Genomic DNA, 26,564 nt, shown 5'->3' with positions numbered 1-26,564 from the left:
ACACAATGCATCTGTTTTGGGCAGGAAAAGCTGGAGATTGTCTGTAAATCAGGCACTGACCGATTTGGCATACACGTTTCTTTTATTATTGAATTGCATTTACATTTTTTAGTAGTCTTTTGTTTCTGCTTCCTTAAACTTCTATTTTACACAATTCTGTTTGAGGAAGGGAAGTGTTTCCACAATACAGCTATAGGAAACAAAATTCATACACGCATAAGTTTAATATAAAGTACCAGTGAAATCCCATTTCATTTACCAGGTTTATGGTGTTGTATGAAAATATAAAATAAATATCCACAATCATTACTTACACTTTAGCGAAAACATTTTCTATTTTGCCATTTGTATTTTTTATAAATCGTTTATTATGTAAATTGCTATAATTGTTTTGATATTTTAGGTGTGTTGGTCTCCTAATCAAAACTTCTCCCAGGACTTTTTGTTTTTTGGCTTAGGTTGGTACAGGACACAGTTTATTCTCCAAGACCTATTCCAACCTTTGACCAAAAATGTTCCATATATCAGTTTGTACTTCTGTACCACTAGCTCATTAGAGAATTGTCTACAGGTACATATGGGAAATGTTTTGAGAGAGGAACCTGTATGGCTGAAGCCTCGTACACGCGACCGAGTTTCTCGGCAAAAACCAGCAAGAAACTTGCTGGGTTGTTTTTTTTTGCCGAGGAAACCGGTCGTGTGTACATTTTTCGACGAGGAAACTGTCGAGCCAAAAAGAGAGCATGTTCTCTTTTTCCTCGACGGGAATAGAGAAAATTGGCTCGCCAAGTTGCTCGACAGCCTCACAAGGAACTCGACGAGCAAAACGATGTGTTTCGCCCGTCGAGTTCCTCGGTCGTGTGTACGAGGCCTGACTCACAGTCAAAATCTCTCTGTGAAGGTTAGACTGAGTGTGAGGAAGATCTTACTGGAATCCCAGGAATGGCTGGGATACCAACCAAAGTAAACTTTGTTCAAACTCCCCTAAAACTAACAAAAAATAAGTGTAGAATTCTGCCTTATGGAAAACATGTAATTCTACTCTTTTATTATCTTTTTCTATCTACAGTGTTATGGTTGGTATACAGTATCTGTTGCTGGAATGTACCTGCTAGTACATCACAGACACAGAAAACATCAGAGACTCCAAACATCTATAGGGTTTAATTATTAAGCTGACTTATTGAAATAAGAGTAAAATTTAGATCTTATCTGATACCTACTGATTTGGCTAGTGTAGGTCTGAGAAAGCAAGGAATAATCTAAAATTATTGGTATAAAAGGGGGGGGGGGGGGTTCCGGTTTCCTTTTTGGTTCATATTAGCCCTGCTGTTTTCTGTATAATATTTAATTATTCAGCCCAAGAGGCCATAAAACAAATAGTATATACGGTATGTACTTTTGAAGTGAAACATTTGAATATATATTTTTATTCATCCATATTATGGTGCAATCAGTTTACAACAGTCTCAAATGTTGGCAAGAATATCTTGAGTTGTAAGACATTTGTAATAAGCGGCTTGCTTTCTTGAAAAAAGTCCAGTCCTGTGAGCAGTTCAACATCACGGACACGAGCTGCATGTGCTTTAAGTCTTTCTTCAACCCATTGTTCTTCAGGCTTGCTGTCCTGAAAATAAAAATGAGATGTCTGTGAAGGTTGTTACTTATCCAGGACATGGTATAGCTAGTAGTGATTAGTCACATTCCATTTTCCATTTTCTGATGATGGATTGAACAGTGCTCCATGAGATGTTTAAAGCTTGGTATATTTTTGTATAACCTAATCCTGCTTTAAACTTCTCCACAACTTTATTCCTGACCTGTCTGGTGTGTTCCTTGGTCTTCATGATGCTGTTTGTTCACTAAGGTTCTCTAACAAACCTCTGAGAGCTTCACAAAACAGCTGTATTTATACTGAAAATACATTACACACTGTGGACTGTTTACTAAATAGGTGACTTCTGAAGGCAATTGGTTCCACTAGATATTAGTCAGGGGTATCAGAATAAAGGGGGCTGAATACAAATGCACACCACACTTTTCACATTCAAAGGAGGGGAATTTTTTGGAAGGGTTGAGGGGATTATTGCGGTGCGAAGAAGGAAACCAGACAAAGTATGTATATATATATATAAAAATATATCAAAAGGTTTATTCAATTTTTACAAAATATAGTAATTCAAAATACAAATAGTGCATAAGTTATTTTGTGGGAGCAAGGTCTAGAAATAATTTTTTCGATCAGGTCGACCCTACTAGTTTCGCCTCTTGGCTTCTTCAGGGGAATTAGGACAAGATCGTCTCTCTAGATTGCTCTAAAGAGATGAAAAAACAAATTTAACATATGCATACAATATAAACTCTTAAAAAACTTCGATTATATATATTCAACAGTACATGTCATGCATATAAAATACAAACAGAAGTTTGGCTGGGATCTCTGGCGGGGCAAGAGAAACCAAAGTTCATAGGAACAAATGCGTATATATCCACAGCCAGGTAACAGCCCATGCTGTTCAGCCCATGAGAGGGGGATGGCAGCAAAATTCCATAGGTAGGAGATATAAAACCTACCCTAGCTTCATGCACAGCCAGTCAAGGAAAACCCCCTCAGGGTGGATATTGAAATCCAAGTTCAACTGACAGTTGAACTTGCTGCCAGCCCCCTCTCATGGGCTGAACAGCATGGGCTGTTACCTGGCTGTGGATATATACGCATTTGTTCCTATGAACTTTGGTTTCTCTTGCCCCGCCAGAGATCCCAGCCAAACTTCTGTTTGTATTTTATATGCATGACATGTACTGTTGAATATATATATAATCAAAGTTTTTTAAGAGTTTATATTGTATGCATATGTTAAAATTGTTTTTTCATCTCTTTAGAGCAATCTAGAGAGACGATCTTATTCTAATTCCCCTGAAGAAGCCAAGAGGCGAAACTAGTAGGGTCGACCTGATCGAAAAAATTATTTCTAGACCTTGCTCCCACAAAATAACTTATGCACTATTTGTATTTTGAATTACTATATTTTGTAAAAATTGAATAAACCTTTTGATATATTTTTATATATATATATACATACTTTGTCTGGTTTCCTTCTTCGCACCGCAATAATCCCCTCAACCCTTCCAAAAAATTCCTCTCCTTTGAATCTATTTCGGGATGAGGTGCTATATCTTCTTTAGGACTCTCGATCACATACCCCCCAATCTAACACTTTTCACATATGTATTAGTAAAAAAAAATGTAAAAAACATTTATCACATACAATTATGTGCCACTTTGTATGTAAAAAGAATATTCCCACGCTGCTATGTGAACTAGCCAAAGTGAAAAAAAGGGGCTAGGGAGAGAGAGGGGTGAAGACAGCTACAAAGCACTGGGAGGTTAATCCACAACCTAATAGACAAATGATATAGAGTAGCGCTGAGCTGTAGGGAATAAGTGGCTGATGTAAGGGGGCACAAAATGTGTGGGTGTAAATCTGTATAGCCTGCTGGCTTCAAATAAATAAATATTATACGTCCAAAAAGTGCCAGTGCCAATCTAAAAATCCAGAGACCTGTGCGATTCACAACTTGCTAATAGATCTGATAACTATAAATGAACTAACGAGCATACAAAAATGTGAGTATAAATAAATATAAAATCCTCCGAAATAAATGATAATAAATTATTGATAATAAATAGAATCCTCAGAGATAAATATTAATAAATACCAGGTTGTGCAATAAAGTGCCAAGGTGCAAAAACAGTAATCGGTGACTTATGAGTGCTAGTAGGTGATACAAAATAATCAAGTGTAACGTGATGAACACAAAATCATAAACTATAATTTAATAATGAACTATGAATTATCAAAAAAAAAAAAAAAATGTATTTAATAATGTAATCAAATCAAAAAACACTAAAGTTTTCTCAGTTGCAGAATTGTCGCTGTCGTCACACCTATGCAAATTGGATGTGGAGGTTTCACCGCATCCAATTCGCATAGCAGGAGAATGTGACTGGCTCTTTATGGAGCCGGTTAACATATCCCTCCAGGGCTGGACTGGGACAAAAATTTGGCCCTGGACTTCATCCAGACTGGCCCACTTTGATAGGTCTCCCCTCCCCCCCCCCCCCCGGCCACCCAAGCCCCCTCTTCCCCTTCACTAGCCACTAGCCGTTCTACTTTATTAGAGTAAAACGGCTGGTACTGGTACTCTTATAGGCAGTACCAGTGGGGAAGCTAGACATTATTTCACCCGGGCAAAGAATCAGTTCGTTGCCCCCCTCCCCATGGGGCAAGATTAGGCAGAAGTGAGAAATTCCCAGGCCCTCCTTCTGGTCCCTCCCATGCTCCTCTGTCATCCCCCCTGCTCCTCTGGTCCTCCCCCTGCTTCTCTGTTCCCCCCCAGGTGAGCACTGCGGGGAGGGAGAGGAGGTGAGCGCTGCAGGGAGGAAGAGACAGAGGAGCGGCGGCCCTACTGTCACTGAAGACGGCCCACTAAGCCATCGGCCCACTGGGAAACTCCCTGTAGTCCCAATGGCCAGTCCATCCCTGTATCCCTCCAGCAGGTCCGATGCAAATTGTTGAAAAAATGTGTGCTTTTTTGGTCTGTTTTAGGCCTGAATTCAGCCCAAAGTTCGGGCTGAAATCGGACCTGAAACAGTGAACCAGCACGCACCAGACCCCTGCTGTACCACAGATGCGGTGATAGTGTGAACCGAGCCTTAGTGTCTGATGCCGAATTTCCCCACGAATCACTAGCACTCAATTCTGCAAGTGATTCATTTTTACTATGGCTGTTTTTCGACGTAAAGGGGCATTTTTTGGTTGTCAAGTTTCTAGGCAGAAAAAACAGTATATACAATATAAAACTGCATGCAGGGCACTGGACAAAGCACTAAGGACAAAAAGGGAGGTAAAATGATTTGATACTGTAATGTAATCTGTATGTTTACAGTGTACTATATGGCCCGGATTCACATACATCGGCGCATATTTATGCCGGTGTAGCGTATCTAATATACGCAACGCCCGCGCTGCGCACAGAGGCAAGCACTGGATTCACAAAGCACTCGCTGTTAAAGATACACTGGGCTTCCTCGGCGTAAGCCAGCGTAGGTGTAAGTGGGCGGGGCGTGAGCCATGCTAATGAGGCGTGACCCCATGTAAATGAAGGACTGAGCGTCATAAAGATACGAATAACCTACGGCGCATGCGCCATCCCGTGGAAGCATCCCAGTGCGCATGCTCAGAATCACGTCGAAACAACTGCCTAAGATACGTCTAATCACTGCCAACGACGTGAACGTAACCTACGCCCAGCCATATTCACGTACTACGTAAACAATGTAAAATCCAACGGCTGTGTTCCCTGGTCCATTCCTTAACATGACTTGCGCCTCCTATATGGGGAATAACTTTACGCCGGATGTAAGTCTTACGCAAACCGCGTATATTTTACGCCGGGCGCAACGTTCGTGAATCGACGTATCTCCCTCATTTACATATTCGAATCGTAAATCAATGGGAGCGCCCCTTGCGGCCAGCGTAAATATGCGCCCACGATAGGACGGCGTAGGAAAGTTACGTCGGTCGGAAGAAGCCTATTTTCAGGCGTATCTAGTTCTGTGGGCATAGATACGACGGCGCATTTTTACACTTACGCGGCGTATCTCGAGATACGTCGGCGGAAGTGTTTTGTGAATCCGGGCCTATGTGTTTTTCACATTTTTAATTTACCGCCTGGCTCCGCCCCTGTGCGTCGTGACGCTCACAGGGAACGGAGCCCTGAACAGTAATATATCGGGCAGATGATCTAAAATCTACTTCTGCATCTAAAAGGCTTTGCAAGATTGTTCACATATCTATAGTTTATTGCTTTTTGTGGATTTCTTGCCACATTAGAATTCAGTTCTCCATTATATCCATGTTTTCTTAATACCCCCCGTTTCCTATTAGCTACAATGCCTTGAAAAAAGTATTCATACTCCTTGAAATGTTCCACATTTTGTCATGTTACAGCCAAAATGTAAATGGATTTTATGTGATAGACCAACACAAAGTGGCACATAATTGTGACTTTGGAAGAAGAATGATAAATTGTTTTCAACCATGTGGATTGCATTTGTATTAAGCCCCATTTACTCTGATACCCCATAACTAAAATCTAGTGTCACCAATTTCCTTGTGTGACTAGTATCAATTCTTTATAGCAGGGATGTCAAATTCAATTTCATTGCTGCCCGCATCAGCATTATGGTTGCCCCCAAAGGGCCGGTTGTATCTGTAAGGTTATATAAATTTATCCAGGTTTTTTCAGAGAATAGGTGCAGGAACTCAACCACACCTTAAAGGATCTTTAAGGGGCAAACAATACCAGGAGTGTGTTATGTGCAGAGTTTAGGGGTACACTATATACAGAGTTCAGTTTCAGGGGAGCCCGATGCACAGTGCGCAGAGTTCAGGGGGGTGTTGTGTACAGAGTGCAGGGTTAAGGAGTGCGCTACATACAGGGTGAGGCTGGGTTCACACTACTACACTACTTTCATCCTACTTTGCTCTGTGTTCAATGTTTCCCTATGAGAGCGTCTTGTAGCGTCCTACACAAGTCAGTCCGACTTTGAAAAATCTCCCTGTACTACTTTTTGTCCTACATTGATCCTACTTCAGGCCCATTGAATATCATTGAAGTCGGACCAAAGTAGTATCCTGTTCATGAAAGTAGGATGGATGTAGGACCAATGTAGGACCAATGTAGGACCAATGTAGCAGAGCAAAGTAGGATGAAAGTAGTGTAGTAGTGTGAACCCAGCCTGAAGGTTTTAAGGTTCTGCCATGTACAGTGTGCAGCTGTCTTTCACAGGCTGTCCACATCTCACTTCCACCCCTCCTCTGTTCTGAGGAAGCCGCCAAGAGGAAAGCTGTCCATGTAAACACAGAAGGCTTCTGTGTTTATAAGTGACAGTGGTGAGCGGAGGGCAAGAGCCAAAGGTGGCGGAACAGAGTTTCCACCACGTTCCTGCTGAAAAAAACAAAACCCTGGGTGCTAGGGACACATGAAATGAATGGCCTGACAGGCCGGATTTAGCCCTCGGGTCTTGTGTTTGGCATATGTGCTTTATAGAAACATGAGACAGAGTACTTACTGCACAGCTTTCACTGTTGTCTTGTCTGTGAGGAATGATGAAAGACAAAACGTCAAGATCACCGCTGCAGCTGATTGGAGTGTAAATAGTGTTCTTGCAGCTGGTGAGTACGACGAAGTAATGAGTAGGGATGGGAATCTTTGTGCCCTCTACATATCTAAAGGAAAATCGTATACAAAAATTCTGTTACCTTTGTGTAAAATTGTGTTACAAAAGTTCAGTTAATCATCGTTAATACTACCTGCATAGCATTAGACCAGTGGTTCTCAACATCAGTCCTCAAGTACCCCCAACAGGCCATGTTTGCAGGTTTTCCTTTATCGTGCTTTAAATCAGGGTGGTATTTTGGACAGCTCTTGTATCTAAGAGAAATTCCCAAAACATGACCTGTCAGGGGTACTTGAGGACTGAGGTTGAGAACCACTGGATTAGAGAGTAATAAAACAACTCATGTTAAATTGACAAAAATGTATTTGCAGTGATTTGTACTATATACTATGGGCCAGATACGCCGCGTAACTTCTAGGATGCTCCGGCGTATCTTTGTTTTGTATCCACAAAACAAGATACGCCTGAATGTGGGCTAGATCCGACTAAAGTACGTCTTAGTACGCCGTCGTATCTTAGGTGCATATTTACGCTGGCCGCTAGGTGGCGCTTCTGTTGATTTCCACGTAGAGTATGCAAATTAGCTAGATATGCCGATTCTCAAACGTATGTCCGCCCGGCGCATTTTTTTACGTCGTTTACGTAAGGCTTTTTCCGGCTTAACATTACCCCTGCTCTATGAGGCGTTCGCAATGTTAAGTATGGACGTCGGGCCAGCGTCCAATTTTTTACATTTTACGTTGTTTGCGTAAAACGTTCGCGAATAGGGCTTTGCGTAAATTACGTTCACGTCGTCTAGGCATTGAGCGGGCGTAATTTAATAATTTGACATGATACTGAGCATGCGCCGTACGAAAAAAGCGTCATTTACATGGGGTCATGCTTAGTTTACATAAAACATGCCTGTTCCTCATTTGATTTAAGCGCGCTTACGCCGGCACATTTATGCTACGCCGCCGTAACTTTAGACACAAGTGCTTTGTGAATACAGCACTTGCCTCTCAAAGTTGTGGCAGCGTAGCGTAACTACGATACGCTACGCCTGCTTAAAATTACGCCTATCTTCGTGGATCTAGCCCTATGCATTTTGAAACCGCTGTCCACCATAGTGTCCAGTCCTTCTTAGGCTCCTTAGCTTACAGTATGCTAGTGGAGAAAAGTGACTTCACATAAGGAGAGACAAAAAGGGGACTGGGATCAGCTTATTGTTTTTATAAAACACAATTAATGGCACCTGAGAACGCCTCGCTATGGCAGAGCATTTGCACGCAGTATGAAAAAAGCGCGCATGGAATACACCTAGCGTGAACCAGCCCCAACACGGGGGAACTGGAGCTGCTAAATCAGACCAGACCAGACATAAATTTGTTAAGTACACTGATTTTTATTTTATTTTTTTAAACTGGGAATGCAGGATAGGTAGGAGGTGCGGGGAGGGAAAATTTTTAAGAATGGTTAATATTAGCCTTTGCTAACACTTTAACATGGGGGTGTATACTTATGCATTTACGGTACATTTTGTATTTTTCATTGTAACGTATTTAAATCGATTTGCAGAGATTTGTTCATCATTTCACTTTAAAAATCAATTTCTGCTAGTTTAAAAAAAAAATATTCACTGTGTTGTTCTAGGACAAAAATAAAAACTTAAAGGGGAAAATGCTTTTTATACACACTGTAAGCCAGTCTGTGTGAATTTCTGAAAATAAGTGGAAGTTAGTAGAGCACAAAGCTGTTTAGTTTTTGGCAAAATGTGTAACTTCACTTCCAGTTTAAAAAGTATAGGTAAAAGCACAAAAAAGTAAATTATTATAAATGTTTATTGGCATTTCCTTTACATAATTTTTTTCCCCCTTCACTTGCATTATGCCTTTAAACTTGCTAGAGAATTCAGCTACTTAAAGTGTTTGTAACCCCAGCTTTTTATATTCCTATGTGACTGCCGTACCATGTACTTGTATGACAAAGTCTCCTGTTCTCTTTGTATTACTTCCTTCATATCCCTGGTGTTCCTGCCAGTCCCTCTGCTTTCCTATTAAAAAAAACTGACCACACTAAGCAGGAGGGCACAACCTGGGTAGTTTTCTAGCTGTGCTGAAACTCAGCCTGCTCTCCTCCAATGATCAGACGTGTCCTGACACAACCCCGCTGCACAGCCATTTATTGGGAAGCTTAGTGTATTGTTGCTTCTCCTCCCCCCAGCTCTTATGCAGCTGAGAACAGAGGGAATGTGATCACTTATTTAAAAAAGGGGAAAAGGTTATTAATGTATGCTTGTGTGTGTATATATATATATATATATATATATATATATATATATATATATATATATACACACACATACATACACATTATATATATATATATATATATATATATATATATATATGTGTATGTATGTGTGTATATATATATATATATATATATATATATATATATATATGTATGTGTGTGTGTATATATATATATATATATATATATATACACACACACACACACAAATATTTTGCCTTTCATTTCGGACCATATTGCTGGTCAAAGACCAGAGCACTTTTTGCGATTCAGCACTGTCGCTTTAACTGACAATTGCGCGGTCATGCAACGTGGCTCCCAAACAAAATTAGCGTCCCTTTTTCCCCACAAATAGAGCTTTCTTTTGGTGGTATTTGATCAACTCTGCGGTTTTTAGTTTTTGCGCTATAAACAAAAATAGAGCGACAATTTTGAAAAAAAAATGAATATTTTTTACTTTTTGCTTTAATAAATATCCCCCAAAAATATATCAAAAAACATTTTTTTTCCTCAGTTTAGGCCGATACGTATTCTTCTACATATTTTTCGTAAAAAAAAAAAAAAATTTCAATAAGCGTTTATTGATTGGTTTGAGCAAATGTTATAGCGTTTACAAAATAGAGGGTATTTTTATTAATATTTTTTTTTTACTAGTAATGGCGTCGATCAGCGATTTTTTTTTCGGTACTGCGACATTATGGCGGACACTTCGGGCACTTTTGACACATTTTTGGGACCATTGGCATTTTTATAGCGATCAGTGCTATAAAAATGCATTGGATTACTATAAAAATGCCACTGGCAGTGAAGGGGTTAACACTAGGGGGCGGGGAAGGGGTTAAGTATGTTCCCTGGGTGTGTTCTAACTGTAGGGGGGGGTGGCCTCACTAGGGGAAATGACTGATCTGCTGTTCATACATTGTATGAAAAGAAGATCAGCATTTCTCTCCCTGACAGGACCGGGAGCTGTGTGTTTACACACACAGCTCCCGGTCCCCGCTCTGTAACGAGCAATCGCGAGAGCCGACGTTATATTGCGTGCTCTTGCACAGGGGAGCCGACCTGCCACCGTAAAATGACGGCGGCTGGTCGGGAAGTGGTTAAGGAGCGTCAGTTTGCTACCACAGCCCCCCCCCCCCCTTGCTTGCCAAAGCCTTTGTCTCTTCTGTCTACTTACTTTCTGTACTGGCCCAGCTCCTCTGTCCCTCCCTTCACATTTCTACATAACATTTTCTAACTGCCATTGGAAGAGTGATGGGGATTGCTACAGAGTGACAGCTCTGAGGCTGCTGAGATCACAATTAGGATGCTGGTGCCCAGCAGCAGTTTCAAGACTTATTGAAGTCTATGTAAGAGAGACATTTTACAGGCAAATAACATGCATAAAATACATTAAATATGCATGTAAACTTATGGAAAGATTTTTGTTGAAATGTTTGCCCAGGGCACATGGTCTCTATTTAGGTATAGAAGCAGCTTTTTCTTTACTGCAGGCTAGTTTAATAATTTCATATTGCATACATTTGAATAATTCCAGAGGAAGCTCCCTGGCGGTATGATTCTTTCAGAAAAAACATGCTGAAAGCGGTACCATTATTTGCAAGGAAATTTGGCGTTTTATACTGTAGGTCTGTAATTTTTAGAAATAACTCACTTAAATCTGACCAAACAAGATTCTAATAGGCATCCCGGGTATGACATTTTTTTAAAAAACAAAATTATAAATTATAATATAATAAATAATTATAACAAATAATAATATAATTATAATAAAAATTATTCAATAATGTAATCAAATCAAAATCACTGAAATTTGCTCAGTTGCAGAATTGTCGCTGTCAATTTTTTTTTTTTTTTATGACGAATTTCCCCACAAATCGCTATCGCACAATTCTGCAAGTGATTATAATTTATTATCGCTGTTTTCTAGCTGCTCTAAAACCATTTTTGACATAAAGGGACACTTTTGGACAATCTACAGTTTGCAGGCAGAAAGAAAGGTTTTTATTATATAAAAGAACATGCAGGACACTGGGCAGACCACTAGGGACAAGGGGGGGGGGTGTATTTTTTACATACAGTACTGTAATCTATAAGATTACAGTATACTGTATGTATTGTGTTTGTTCACGTTTTTGAATTTGGCGCCGTTCTCCGCTCCCGTGCGTCGTAACGTCACAGGGAACGGAGATCGGCGGCACAGGAGGACACTGTGTGAATCGAGGGAGGTCCCGTTCGCTCACACAGCGCGGTGGCATCGCTGGATCCAGGGACAAGGTAAGTAAACAATGCCTTTGGATCCAGCGAGGCGAGCCCGAGTCTGACTCGGGGTTACCGCTCGCAGCATGAAAATCTAAAAAGTCAGACTCGGGAATACCGCCAGGCAGGTTAAAGAGGAACTGCAGTCTGCTCACATAATTTGTAATAAAAACATCTTTGCCATTCTGAAGCTTCCCTTCAACCACTTTGCATATTATTTTATATATACCGCGTTTCTGTACTTGCCAAATATGCTGCAGAAATCTCCCTCCACTAAGTCTGGCTGCGACCATTTTAACTGTGGGCAACTGAAGCTGCTGCCTGTTCACTTCCTGGATTTAAACAAACACACAGAGGCACACCTCCAGCCATGTAGCTCTCATTGGCCCTCTAATGACCCATCCCCTTTATCTTCCTGGCAAACTGAGGCCTCGTACACACGACCGAGGAACTCGGCGGGCAAAACACATCGTTTTGCTCGTCGAGTTCCTTGTGAAGCCGTCGAAACTCGACAAGCCAATTTTCTCCATTCCCGTCAAGGTAATAAGAACATGCTTTCTTTTTGGCTCGTCGAGTTTCTCAACAGTTTCCTCTACGAAAATGTACACACGACCGGTTTCCTCGGCAAAAAAATATCTCCCAGCAAGTTTCTTGCTGGTTTTTGCCGAGAAACTCTGTCGTGTGTACAAGGCCTTAGGATAGTGAGAGAGAGAGAGAACTGTGCATGATGTCATAAGCCTAGGCTAATGACCAGACAAAGTTGAAAAAATGACTTTAAATGATGACCTGGTTGCTGTTTGCTCCTAATTTCATGAACTGGCATAACCTTTACTTTACTTTGGTTTTAAATAGACCTAGTTAGGTCACAGCTCTGTAGTTAACTTACTTTTGGATTTGCTTAGGTGCATCAATATGTCCATCAAAGTTGTAATCGAATATTGGCCCACTAACCACATTCAGGCCATTTCTTTCATTAGCGTATTTTAGCAATAATACATTGTGCAAGTAGTCCCAGATTCCTACACAGAGAAAACAAGAATGTATAACATATCAGCAACTACAGTAGATTAGTCAGCATAACAGCTTGATGTATTATCTGCATATAACGTTTTTTCTTTTAATAGGATTTTTGCTTGCACATGACTTGAATGATAGTTCACTTGACTTGCGCCGTGTTCACTTCATTCAATACGTTATTTTCCTTTAGTAAATCAACCCACTAAGCTATGTAAAATATTAGCTTCTTTCAGCATAGCTGAAAATGATGGAGATGGCTGGAATATACATATGTGATAGAAGTCAACATTAAATGAAAGATCAACATTCCGGTATACAGTACTAGATCTATGGCTGCATTACTGGACTTGAGAGTGACTTAAGCTTAGTCCACACAATGAGATTATCGAACGAATAATCATCCTTTATTTTTTTTTTCACGCTAGTCTCCATATCGAAAATGAATAGGTTACCAAAGTACGACAGAATAAAAAATCAGAAGTGATGTAATGTATTTGTATTTTCTGATGAAAACTGTACTGAATAAACAAAAATTGTACGATCTGATATCGTACAAGAACATTTTTCATGTGCCTTCAGAAAATTTCAGACTAAAGCTGTGTACGAACGATCAGATTATCGTAGATCGGTTCAAAAGCGGTCACACAGGGGCAACTCGCCTTACAGCGTGACTTTGCAAGGCAACTTGGAGGCGACTTCAGTGTGACTTTGGGCAACTTAAAGTTGCTTCCGGGCGACTTTGGCTGTGGCCAATTACAAAATAATCAGCTCTGTGGGAGGGAGTGGTTTGCCTAGGTAAACTATTTTCTTTTTCCTGTAAAGTCGCTTCAATATAGATGGAGATCTGACTTGGAGGCAACTTCCATTGAAATCTATGGGTACAAGTTGCCTAGAAGTCGCCTTGAAGTAGTACAGGAAACATTTCTGAAGTCGGAGCAACTTCAGTAGTGTACATTAAGACGGCTCTCATTTACTTCTATGGCATTTCTTATGTCACACAACTTGGGGCAACTTGAGGACTTACAAGTCGGATCCCAAGTTGCTGTAGTGTGAACCGGCACTAACAGTCACTGTAGTAACTTCTCCCCGTTACGTACATTGGCTTTACCGTGTAAAAGTTTCTAGCTATCAGGCTTTGTTTTTTTTCCCCAACCAGTCTCTATTTTTTCTCCAGACTGCATGTTTGTACAGACTTTCATTAGAAGAATTTTTTCGTTTCTAATTTGTTAAAGGGTTTGTAAAGTCAGAAGGTTTCTTATCTTAATGCATACTATGCATTAAGATAAAAAAGCCTTCTGTGTGCCTCAGCCCCCCTAATACTTACCTAAGCTCCCTCTCTGTCCAGCAATGTCTATGAGTGTCTCGGCCATCCGAGACTCCCCCTCCATATTGGCTGAGACACAGCAGCGGCACCATTGGCTCCTGCTGTTGTCAAAGTCACCTAGCCAATCAGGAGAGAGAGGGGGCAGTGCTGGGCCACGGCCCCATGTCTGAATGGACACAGGGAGCTGTGACTCGGCTCGGGTGCCCACATAACAAGCTGCTTGCTGTGGGGGCACTCAACAGAAGGGAGAGGCCAGGAACACCGAAGAGGGACCCGAGAAGAGGATGATCAGGGCTGCTCTGTGCAAAACCACTGCATAGGGCAGGTAAGGGTGTGCTCATACATGGGAAAACTGTGCAGTCTGCAACTGAAAACTTGGAATGGTAGACAGCCCTGGTAGACAGCCCTACAATTAAAGTCGTTGTAAAGGGATTTTCTTTTTTAATATCAAACATGTTATACTTGCCTGCTCTGTACAGCCCTGATCCTCCTCTTCTCAGTTCTCCTGTCGATGCATCGACATCAAGCTCCAGTAAGTATGGGGGGGGGGGGGGCGGGAGGAACATACAGAAGGTCTTGTATCTTAATGCATAGAATGCATTAAAGCGGTTGTATACCCCAAAAGTATTATTATTTTTTTAAACCTGCAAGGCAAAGGCATAATGAGCTAGTATGACTAGCATACTAGCTAATTTAAATGACTTACCTCAGATCGAACCCCTCGCAGCGGTCCTCAGACACGTTCTCCGTCACGATACCCAAAGTGACTTACGGGTATCGCCACTCCGGCGCTGTGACTGGCCGGAGCGGCGATGAAGTCACTCCCACGCATGCATGCGGAACGGCATGATCCCTGTGCATGCGCACCTTTCTGACACTTTCCGGCAGGCTCCATTCAAGAGTTGCCGCACTCAGTGCGCCTGCGCCGTTGTCTATGGCGCGCATGCGCCGTAGACATCGGTGCCTGCTTTTCTGCAAATATCTCCTCAACTATGTAGGTTAAGGAGATATTGCAAGCACCTGCAGGTAAGCCTTAATGTCGGCTTACCTGTAGGTGCATGTATCACAAGAGGGTATACAACCACTTTAAGGTACAAAACCTTCTGCTTTCAGAACCACTTTAACTGCACGACTATATACGTTGACAGCCTGGCACAGACAGGCAGAAGGACATATATACATGTCCCCTTTAAGAGTGCGGCATTGTGGACGCGCGCTCGCCTGTAGCGAGCCCGACTGCGGGTCCCACGGACTTGATACGCGATCGTCTCACAGTGAGGAAGAACCTAGTGACAATGACAGTGATCACCGCTTCCTGTAATCGGAAGCGGTGATCACTGTTTTGTCACACACCATCCATCCCGCCTACAGCAAGAATCTCTCACTAGGGCACACTTAACCCCTACAGCGCCACCTAGTGGTTAACCCTTTCACTGCCAGTGTCATTTTTCACAGTAATCAGTGCATTTTTATAGCACTAACCGCTGTAAAAATGACAATGGTCCCAAAAATGTGTCAAAGGTGTCCGCCATAATGTCAGTCACGATAAAAATTGCCATTACTAGTAAAAAAAAAATATTAATAAAAATGCCATAAAACGATCCCCTATTTTGTAGACGTTCGAACTTTTGCGCAAACCGATCAATAAATGCTTATTGCGATTTTTTTTTTTTTTACCAAAAATATGTAGAGGAATATGTATCGGTCTAAACTGCGGATTTTTTATTATATATATATATATATATATATATATATATATATATATATATATATTTATTTATATTATAGTGTAGCGCCTGGTTACTTCCAAGTACCGGTGCTATTGAAATTTAGAGGGTGATCAGAGTGCTAATGACTCTGATCCAAATTACAATGTTCAAATAGGGTCTCTGTTTCAGCTTGGCTGTGCTGTAGGCTCATTCTGTTGTTGCTGGGGTGCTATCCCACCCCAGAGCGACAGGTGGCAGCAGCAGAGTCGAGACTTGGGTGTTCCTTTCCAGCAGCCAATCAGGAGAGAGTGTCCTCGCTGGGCATGCTGGGAGAGGGTACTTGTGGGACAGATGCCATTGAGTCTGGGTCTTCTTCCAGTTTGGCACCCACCTTTAGGGTGACCACATCACGGCGCCCTGGCGTAATGGCCTACCTGGCCGGGGCGTGCGTGCCACGCGGTGTTCCTGGTTCCGGGACCATGTTGGTCCGAAACGTTTGAGCAACGGCGGGGACCCAGAGATCGACTGGGTTCCCACTTTTGGAGATTCCAGGCGGTATAGCTGTTCCGTGGGGAGTCAGTCTGAGGAGTGCCATTGAGAGGCTAGCGGTCCAAAAGGATTTAGACAAACCACCGGGGATCAAGGTAACCGGATACTGAAGGATTGAACACCTGTCAGTCGGTACCTGGGCGATGTTAAGACGGAGATCCAGGCGTAATTCTTTAAGGAGGATTGCCTCCGCATTGCAGTCAGAGAGTGCCTGTGGCAGAGGTGTCTCCCTGAAGTTCATTCTAAGGAGGGTCTGTGGCAGAGACTTTGTCCTAAAAAGGTTCGAGTGATACTTCGGCTGCCAGGTCAGTGAGAGAGGCCTGTCCGAGTACCCCAAGCCCACTCAGGCAGGAGTGATGCGGAAAGTGTTACATATGGGAGCAGGACTGTTTCCAAATACTACGCCTGAATCTGCTGTTCTTCTTCCAAACTCTATCCTTTCATCACCAGTTCATTCTTTTTTCCCGGCCGGGTAATAAAGACAGAGCACAGAAAAGACACTTGCTGCGGACATTTCTTTACTACTGCTATATGCACCATTCACCCCTAGGAATTCGATAGAGCCACAAGGTAAATATGCCCCCCAAAACAATCCAGCAGCTCCTCCGGGGGTAGTGCTACAATAGCAAAAAAGTTAAAAAATATTGAATTTTTTTAAAAAATTGTCGCTCTATTTTTGTTTATAGCGCTAAAAAAAAAAATGCAGAGGTGATTAAATACCACCAAAAGAAAGCTCTATTTGTGGGGGAAAAAAGGACGTTCAAAGTTCAGTTCACTTATTTAGTAAGTAGATGCTGATGCAATGTATGAAACATCTGTTTTAGCCGTTCTATCATCTTTCCTGGAAGCTGAACATATCTGACTAATTCTACAAATGAAGGTGAATTTGACTCAGCTCAGTGAACCCGTCAACACTTCAAATATTCATAAGAATTTTGAAAATTTTAATACTGTTTGACACAAGCACAGATTCAGCAGCATTCATTTACTTCTGCATGGTACTAAACAGTTTAGTGAACATTCAGATAAATATGCTGCCAGTCTTGTATGAAGATATTTATATGTAGTGCCCTGCTCCAAATGATAGGGGGCGCTATTGTAAATTTAGGGGGCATCTGAGTCAATAGTTGGGCTCAGACTTACTAATTCCATTAAAATTAGCCTCTGTTCTGTCTGTGTGCTTGGTAGAAGTTTCCCCTGTTGCCTGTAGGTGGTGTTGGAACACGGGCTAACCATGGTGTGTTGAGTGACCCTTCTCGGCAGCAGCCCAGTGGGTGTGGTGCCCCACTGTGCATGCTGGGCAGGGGTACTTAAGGGGCAGATGCCATTTTACAGGGTCCTTCGCCTCGTGGCCCTCCTGGAGCGAGGTATGTGTGATTCCAGCCCCGGGACCACGTTGGTCCGAGGTTGCATCGCTGTTCAGTAGGCCCAGCTATGCTGGCTGGGGCCTATGATTCTGAAGGGGATCCCAAGCTGTCTGTCCAAGTGGAGGAAGCTGCTTAACGAAGGAGACCGGGGGGGGGGACCTGCAATGGAGGAGACTAAGCAACGCAGGCTGATGTCTCGGGATAGGCCTGGAGATTTCGTCAACGAGGGATTCACTACTCAAGTTTGTCTGAGGCCTCGTACAGACGAGGGGATCTCCGCTGGAAACGGTCCGCCGGACCGTTTCCAGCGGATATTCCTCCTCCGGATTTTGATCCGATGGCTTGTACACACCATCGGATCAAAATCCGCGCGGAATACATCCGCGGTGACGTGTCGCGACGATGACGCGGCGACGTGCGCAACGCTGGAAGGTAAGTACTTCCACGCATGCGTCGAATCATTACGACGCATGCGAGGGAGGGGAGCGGACGGATTGATCCGGTGAGTCTGTACAGACCACCGGATCAATCCGCTGGACAGGATTCAAGCGGATAGATTTCTTAGCATGCTAAGAAATTTTTATCCGCTTGAAATCCGTCGGCTGGATTTTTATCCGCCGATAAATGTCCGCTAGGCCGTACACACGACCGGATCTATCTGCTGGAACTGATCAGCGGATCAATCCCAGCGGATAGATCCGGTCGTGTGTACGAGGCCTTACAGTCCGCCGGGTCGGCTTAAAGGCTTTTTTGCTGTAAGACAGGAAGTTCGGGACTAAAATCCTGTGGCAGAGGATTCCTGGCTATCCATTTTGTTCTCAGATGGTCTGTGGCAGAGACTGTCTCCATACTGTCCGTGCATCATTCCGGCTGCTGGGCCATGTGAGAGGGGTCTATCCGGGTGAGCAATACCCACTGAGAAGTGAGTGGTGAATATTGGAACTTTTGATACTTTTTGTACTTTTTGTGCATTCTGTACCTTCCCCTTCTCTCTATACTCTCTACTTCCTTCACAAGTTTTTTGCAGCGAAAATAAAACCTAACAGTTGAAGGTTTTACATCTTGTGTGAACATTGCAATTTTTTACAGACTTTCTTCCCTGGACATGAGGTAACGTGCAAAAACCCAATCTAAACCAGCAGTTCCTTCGGGGGTAGTGCTACATATATTTTTTTTAAAGCCTTTCCCTATATCACTAATGTTACTCCTGTTTGTTTTTTTGAAAGTAGGGTAGCAAAGCGCTGGATTTACCTTAGTTGAAGTAAATCAAATACCTGCTACACTGTGACACTGCCTGATTGAGCATCAAGGGGGTCCCCAGGGGAATCAGCTTGTATGAAGTGAAAGGATGAGTACACCAAGCCGTATGGATTGGTCCAAATAGCTGTCGGAAGTTAATGGTCAATGCGTTTTTAGGGTTTAACCACAAATCCCTGCCTCATCCGGGCTTAGATTTAGGCTGGGTTCACACTGGTCCAACAAACGCTCCGACATTGGGAGCTCATGTCGCATGACGTGTGAAAATCAATGTTTCCCTATGAGACCTGTCTTAACTGGTCTGACTTTGAAAATGCTCCCTGTACTTCTTTGGTCCGATTTTGATCCTACTTCAGCCCATTGAATATCATTGAAGTCGGATAAAAGTAGGACCCTTGTCCTAACCATCTGACTTTTGACATCAGACATTGTGATTACAGCAGCAGTAAAATGAATTTATCTCACTCTGGGATTGTTTTGATTGGTCAAAAAAAAGGCAGACTATCACAAAGTCGGATCAAAGTAGTATCCTGTTCATGAAAGTGATGGATGTAGGACCGATGTAGGACAGATGTTGCAGAGCAAAGTAGGATGAAAGTTGTACTGCTGTCTTGTTGTATCAGTGTGAACCCAGCCTGAGTACACTAAAGGAATCCTAATGGGCAGTTAATCCTGGATTTCAATTTATCATGAGTTGTGATTAGACATTTGCTTGTGTAAATTGTCTAGCAGCCATCACATTTTAGAAACTTTTCACTAAAATAGCAGAAAATAATCACAAATTTGTGGGGGGAGGAGGAGAAATTCCAACAACTTATTTGACCTTTCTTTGTAGCAAGATAGCCCTTACTTAGTTCTAGGTGTTTACTAATTGCTACAACAATCTTCTATCCATAATGCAAACTGGAACAATAACGTGACATGGGTTTCAGTGCAATTTCTATGAATAGTATAACCGTTAAAGAGGATCTTCAATCCCATCAAAAAGAAATAAAATAAAAGTCAGCAGCTACAAATACTGTAGCTACCGACTTTCAATAAAAGGACATTTACCGTTCCAGCGTCGACCTCACCCAAGGCTAGTTCTTCCTGTTCGTCGGGTCCCCGGCGATGGCATGTTTACTAAGGGAAGCTTGCTTCCCACTGCGTATGTGTGAGCCGTGCTGCATTTTGTGAATGGTCCCACAGCCTTCTGGGACCTGTGACATAGCCCAGAAGGCTGCGGGCAAAAAGGGGGGGAGCCTAGCTTATCCGAGCACAAGTGGAAACAAGTACATTTCAAAGCTAGGAGGAATGTTTAAGAGTTATATAAAAAAAGTTATAGTGATGATATAGTAGCACAATTGTAGCACTGAATTAATTTATTTTATGTCTTTGGGAAATATCTAGTACAGCTGCTGCTAGGAATATTGGTAAAACACTTGTTCTGTTATTTCCTGCATAGCGTGGTATACAGTAGTAATATATTTAAAGTAATTACTGTAATACCTTGCGCACACCCTTGTGATATAAAAAAAAAAGCAAAGCAAACAAAAAAAAGTAACTATGGAAACATGTAAAAATTAAGTCTCTATATGCTAGCCAAGCGTCACCATGACTCCAATCCCTCTGACAAAGCCACATCTGGTGGCGCAACGTGTCAGGGTGATCCAAGACATCTTCCCTGGATAGCAGGGTGAAAGAATGACAAGGTTTAGCCCTGGTTCACGCTGCTGCGTTTTGACATGCGATTTGACATGTCAAATCGGCGGCAATGACACCGTTCTAATCGGTGCAACGGCACATCTGCGGCGCTGCACCGGTTTCAAACAGTAGTTTCTGTACTACTTTTTGCGATTTTGGACCGCAATTTACACTGACATCTGTGCAGAAACCTGCACAGATGTCTCTGTAATCGCGGCCGAAATCGGGACGGACAGCGGGAGTGAAATCTGAACTCGCACGGCTTCATTCCCGCAGTTAATGCAAGAAGAATCCAGCAAACAGACAGTATTAAAAATATATTTTTTAGGAATGGCAAATTATCCACACTTGGTTCTTAATAAATTAGTTTTGTTTATGGAAAGCACTATGATTGTTTAAATTCTACATTTTTGAGCATTATCTCTGGATTTGTGGGGAGCATTAATTACCATACATTTGGTACATCTGGTTACTTCCCTAAAAAGGGACATGCGCATATGTTCTATTGCTCATAGGCCAAAATGTGAGGTGCTAATGATGGTGGTCTGTGCAGAACATAGTGGGGGTTATTTACGAAAGGCAAATACACTTTGCTCTGCAAGTGCACTTGAAAGTTGCAGTCGCTGTAGATTGCTGTAGAACTAAGGGGAAGCTCTGAAATTAGGAGAAGCTCTGCTGATTTTATCATCCAATCATCTGCAAGCAAAAACATTTTTTATTTTCTTTGCATGTCCCACTCGGATCTCCAGCGACTGCACTTGCAAGTGCACTTGTAGTGCAAAGTTCTACATCCTTTCGTAAATAACCCCCAGTGTGTCAATGTCCCAGAAGAAATAAAAGCTAGGAAGTTGAGGAAAATTACTAGGTGACATAACACATGTAATTTTCTTTTTTTTTTTTCTATATCCATTTTCATTGGACTTTATAATGGAGTTTCATAGTACACGGTTGACTATATTGCAGAGCTAAATCATTTTTGCAGTAACACATTTTAACTTTTTTTGTTTGCCAGCTTTGTGTTGGATCTAGTGTGTGTAAATTGCAAACTGCCTGCTGAGTAATACACTTATTTTCATTCACGTCTTCCTGCATAAAAACTGATTGAAGAATGTCATCATTATTCATAACCAGTGTGGGTTTTAAAATATAAAGTAACATTTGGGCGGTATAACATCTGTGTTTTTCATTAACCCCTGTTCTTACACATCAGCCACAAAGCGTGTCCAGCTTGGCAGTCAAGCCATTTGTTTGGTACGTCTGTTTTGATTATCAGAAAAGTCCCTTTAGCGGGAGTATTAAAGTATTGCTGGGCTCTGTCAACAGCTTTTTCCTGTCCTTGGCTATTTTAGTCAGCTGCACATTCTTGTCCTGTTGCTGGCTTTATGTAGGTTTTATGTTGTTGTTACAGTATTCAGCTACTTGGTGTGTTGTTCTGTCTTTAGAGTCAGAAACGTTAACACAAATGAAAACCAACAACATGATAACGTTTCTGACTCTAAAGACAGAACAACACACCAAGTAGCTGAATCAAACTTCTTCTTTTATACAATGTAACTTTTCAGCAGTTCCTGTTCTGCCTTTGTCATGCTTACAGAAGAAGAAGTTTGATTCAGCTACTTGGTGTGTTGTTCTGTCTTTAGAGTCAGAAACATTAACATGTTGTTGGTTTTCTTTTGTGTGAACTCTGACCATTCATGTTTGCGGTTTGTTACACTTTATTTTTGCTCTTTGATGTGCCTTTTATGTTCTCACTGAATAATCCTCTGACCTTTATAAAGTGGCATTAAAGCCAAAAGCAAACATTTATTATATTTTAGCTTACCAATTCTTAGATGTGATGGCTGCATTCATATACTTTTTTTAACTTTCTTTCTTATATTTTACCTGGTGATCCTGTCAGTATGTCTGTTTTTAAACAAAACAAGCTATCCTGCAGATGTAGCAGAAAGAAGGTTGAGACCAACCCTATTGAGCACTGACAGGGATGCTTACAATGATCAGCTTCTATTTATTTATGTAAATCCTTATCACAAAAGCAACAAACCTGCTTAAAGAATGTGAGCTGAAGTTTGGTTTAAATTTTTATGTGTATCTAAATCTGCTAGTACATCTAACACACCCCTCCCCGAACTGACAATGCTGCTGTCCAAAAGGTGACCGTGTGCTCATTCCTCCAGAGTGGGAGCACTCTAATATAAGGTGACCAGATTTTTTAAATTAAATCCAGTGACATCTTTTTTTTTACTAGTAATGGCGGCAATCAGCGACTCTCTGCCCGTCGCCACTGCCGCCTGCCTCAGCCTCTCAAGTCTTACTCTCCGGGCCCCAGCTACTACTGGGTGGGGAGCGGAAGAAGATCACTCCACCAGGGAAGGCAAGGACATAAACAGGCAAGCGGCTGGCTGGGACTTGAGCCAAGGCAGAAGAACATGCGAGTGGAGCTGAATGGGCATGCAACCGAAACTGAAGAAATATTCCCTTTGCTCCGACCAGCACATGATCATCAGAAAGAGGCACAGATAATGGCAAAAATACTAGTAGGAGTGTCGGATCAGGGGTGTGTAATTCAGAATTTTTATTTTTAATTCTGCACTGACTGCACTGACAATTCTGAAATTGCCCCAGCCCCTGTTCAAATCCAATCCGGGGAGAAAGCCGGAGACAGATTTGGTCCGGGGACAGTGTCCTCAATCCAGGGACTGTCCCCAGGAAACCGGGGTTGTCTGGTCACCCTACTCTAATACAGCAACCCATTCACTTTTAATGCAGTGAGAAAAGAGAGTTCCTTACCCTGCTGCTGACCACAGTGGTTTCTATGCTCTCCTGTTCCTCCAGGGAGCCCGGAACCATAGTGAATGGCCAGGATAGCAAGCTGAAAAGAAGATCAAGGAATATCCATTCCCCAATCTTCTCTGTAACTAATGAACCTGGAAGCAACAATGATTTCACTTCTGGTTTCAAAGCTGTAATTTCCTGGCTGCTCTGTTTTTAATTAGCTGCATTGGAGGGCATCAGGGGTCTAATAGACATCGTCTTGTTTGCTACTGAAGCTCTCTTTGGGTCCCTCTCCTTAAACATCACCATCTTGAAACTCCTGTTCACTATGCACAGACACACAATATATATCTCTGCCAGATATTTGGGATCTGGCAGAAGCCTGCACATGCGCCATCTCTGGCATGGTTTTGGACCTGGACTCACCTGTGCGAGATTCCCAGGTCCTGAGATACATAGGTGTATGAGGTATAAGGAAGTAGCACCCGCACCAAATTAGAGCCCTATTCCAGGCTTAAGATTATAATTTATATATATATATATCAATCTCTGTCCCCCCCTTTCTAACCCGTCTTCTCAGTTTGTTGCAGTTCCCATTTATTGAGACACCACATGCCAAATGATTAAATAATTAAGGACAGAAGAGTAACTTTTGAGTGATTTTTGAGGTGTCCTTAGGTTGGACAATACACAAGTTAATAATAATAATAATAATAAAGAAAATATTATATATATAAAAGTATTGGGACACCTGCCTTTACACACACAAGAACTTTAATGGCATCCCAGTTTTGGTCCATAGGGTTCAATTTTGTGTTGGCCCACCCTTTGAAGCTATAGCAGTTTGAACTCTTCTGGGAAGGCTGTCCACAAGGTTTAGGAATGCGTCAATGGGAATGTTTGACCATTATTCTAGAAGCATATTTGTGAGGTCAGGCACTTATGTTGGTCGAGAAGGCCTGGCTCGCAGTCTTGGCTCTGTGCAGGCCAGTCAAGGTCAGGACTCTGCGCAGACCAGTCAAGTTCCTCCACCCCAAACTCGCTCATCCATGTCTTTATGGACCTTGCTTGCCATAAAATCTTGGACCATTTCATGCTCCCAACATTGTGGGAACAGTTTGGGGATGGCCCCTTCCTGTTCTAACATGACTGCACACCAGTGCACAAAGCAAGGTCCATAAAGACATGGATGAGTGAGTTTAGGATGGAGGAACTTGACTCGCCTGCACCTCAACCAGTCCTGACCATAACACGATAGAACACCTTTGGGTTGAATTAGGGCAGAGACTGCGAGCCACAATGGGATTGATTTTCTAAAAGGAGTAGATTTCTTGCGTAACTCATTGAAGCTGTATTTAGATTCATTATCAAATCATGTGCGAAATAAGCCTCTATTTTTTTAAATTTCTCAGCACAGTCGAATACATAAAAAAAAAGACACATTAAAAATTGGTACAGTAAAACCTTGATTTGAGAGTAACTTGGTTTGAGAGCAATTTGCAAGACAAGCAAAATGTTTTAATACATTTTGCCTTGATATACAAGCGATGTCTTAATATAAGAGTAGCGTCATGTCACAACTGAGTATAAAAGAGAAGAGAGGCGCCTCTAAGTGTAGCAATATGGTTCCATTTAATGAAGGTACAACATTTAGCAATATATTGCTACACTTAGAGATACCTCTCTTCTCTTTTATACTCTGTAAAAAAAATGCTTTGATATACAAGTGCTTTGGATTACAAGCATGTTTCTGGAACTAATTATGCTCGCAAACCAAGGTTTTACCGTACTCCTAAATCAATCCTGCTGTCCTCCATAGAAACCGGTTCTTGTCTACACCAAAACTTTAAACAGGATGCATGAGCTTTAAAAAATAAAAATAAAATTGCACTTACTTAAGAATTCGTTGTACATGGGAACAAGGTTACTTGTGATAAGAGAGTCATATTGTTCAACTTCACTGTTGTTGAAGTCTGCAGATTAAAAATATATATATATACATAAAAAACACTGGAAACTTCAATAAGAAATTATATAAAGTCTAATATGGTTTACGCATTTAATGCATTCGCATAGAATTTAAAGATTTTTTTTTTACAGTATCATGACAAGAGCATAAATAGGTGTATGCACACTGTATGTAACTAGAGCTAGGAAAGATTTCGTTATTGACAGAGTAAAGTTGGAACCTTTGTCAAAGATAAATATATTAGAAAAAATGTGTGTGTTACCGGCGCCAAAATAATATCAATATTCTTATTAAGTCTTGCTGCAATAAAAAGTGCAACCTCAAAGGTTGGGTTTAGATGTGTGTATTTGTGAAGTGTATTGCGCTAACTTATATAAACATTTTACCATGACTGATCCTGTGAACTTGTTACCCAAAAAACAAAAAGTATGTACATGTGTCTATGATTATTAATGTGCAAACAATCAACAAATAATGTGCAATAAATACCAGTACAGTGCCCTGTGCCAAACTATAACATATGAATTTCTCAATCCATCAAAAAAAAAAAGTGAAATAAATCCAAAAAGATTTCATACATGCTACTGTTACAATCCACAGCTTGAATGTGCCCCAAGAAAGCAAGAAAAATGTATTTTATACAAAAAAAATATAAAACAAATATATATAAAAAAATATTTATGTATATGTGCTAATAAAGTCCTTAATACATAATTTCTTGCAGTGATGACCAGCTATGTTTTCACCTTCACCGCAAATAGTGCCTACACCGTCACCGGATAAAATGGCCACTCACCAGATGGACCCAGAAATCTGCCTTTGGTTCATATGGATAACCACTCCCTCTCTCAGGTTTATCAGCAATCACTCCCAATGCTTTGTACGAGTGTGTCCTGGTCCGCACGTGTGATGCCTCACTTTGTCGCCTGCGTTCCCAGCCTCGTTATACTCAGACTGGTTATGTCCAGTCTGAGTATAACGAGGCTGGGAACGCAGGCAACAAAGTGAGGCATCACACGTGCGGACCAGGACACACTCGTACATTTGTATACTCCTATTTACGGCTGGATTAGCTCAGTGCCGGCTCCCAGGCACTTTTACATGTGAGTGGAATAAC

At 41.7% G+C, this 26,564-nt stretch overlaps 1 protein-coding gene across 2 annotated transcripts in view; it reads right to left on the bottom strand.

The window, feature by feature from the left end:
- Window positions 1–1,396: 1,396 nt before the first annotated feature.
- The window catches only part of ENPP3 (ectonucleotide pyrophosphatase/phosphodiesterase 3), a 144,726-nt gene continuing 119,558 nt past the window's right edge, over window positions 1,397–26,564 (bottom strand). For both annotated transcript variants that reach the window (XM_040350439.1, XM_040350440.1), the window contains exons 22-25: window positions 25,374–25,451; window positions 12,684–12,816; window positions 7,139–7,295; window positions 1,397–1,627 (exon numbers count right to left, since the gene is read on the bottom strand). In XM_040350439.1, the coding sequence (XP_040206373.1) occupies window positions 1,454–1,627; window positions 7,139–7,295; window positions 12,684–12,816; window positions 25,374–25,451 (542 nt within the window). In that variant the 3' untranslated portion in view covers window positions 1,397–1,453. The remainder of the gene's footprint in view (window positions 1,628–7,138; window positions 7,296–12,683; window positions 12,817–25,373; window positions 25,452–26,564) is intronic.

This window comes from Rana temporaria, chromosome 4, assembly GCF_905171775.1.
Source record: "Rana temporaria chromosome 4, aRanTem1.1, whole genome shotgun sequence".
NCBI lineage: Eukaryota > Metazoa > Chordata > Amphibia > Anura > Ranidae > Rana > Rana temporaria.
Note: the sequence above shows the minus strand (reverse complement) of the source record. Positions and strands in the feature narration are given on the sequence as shown.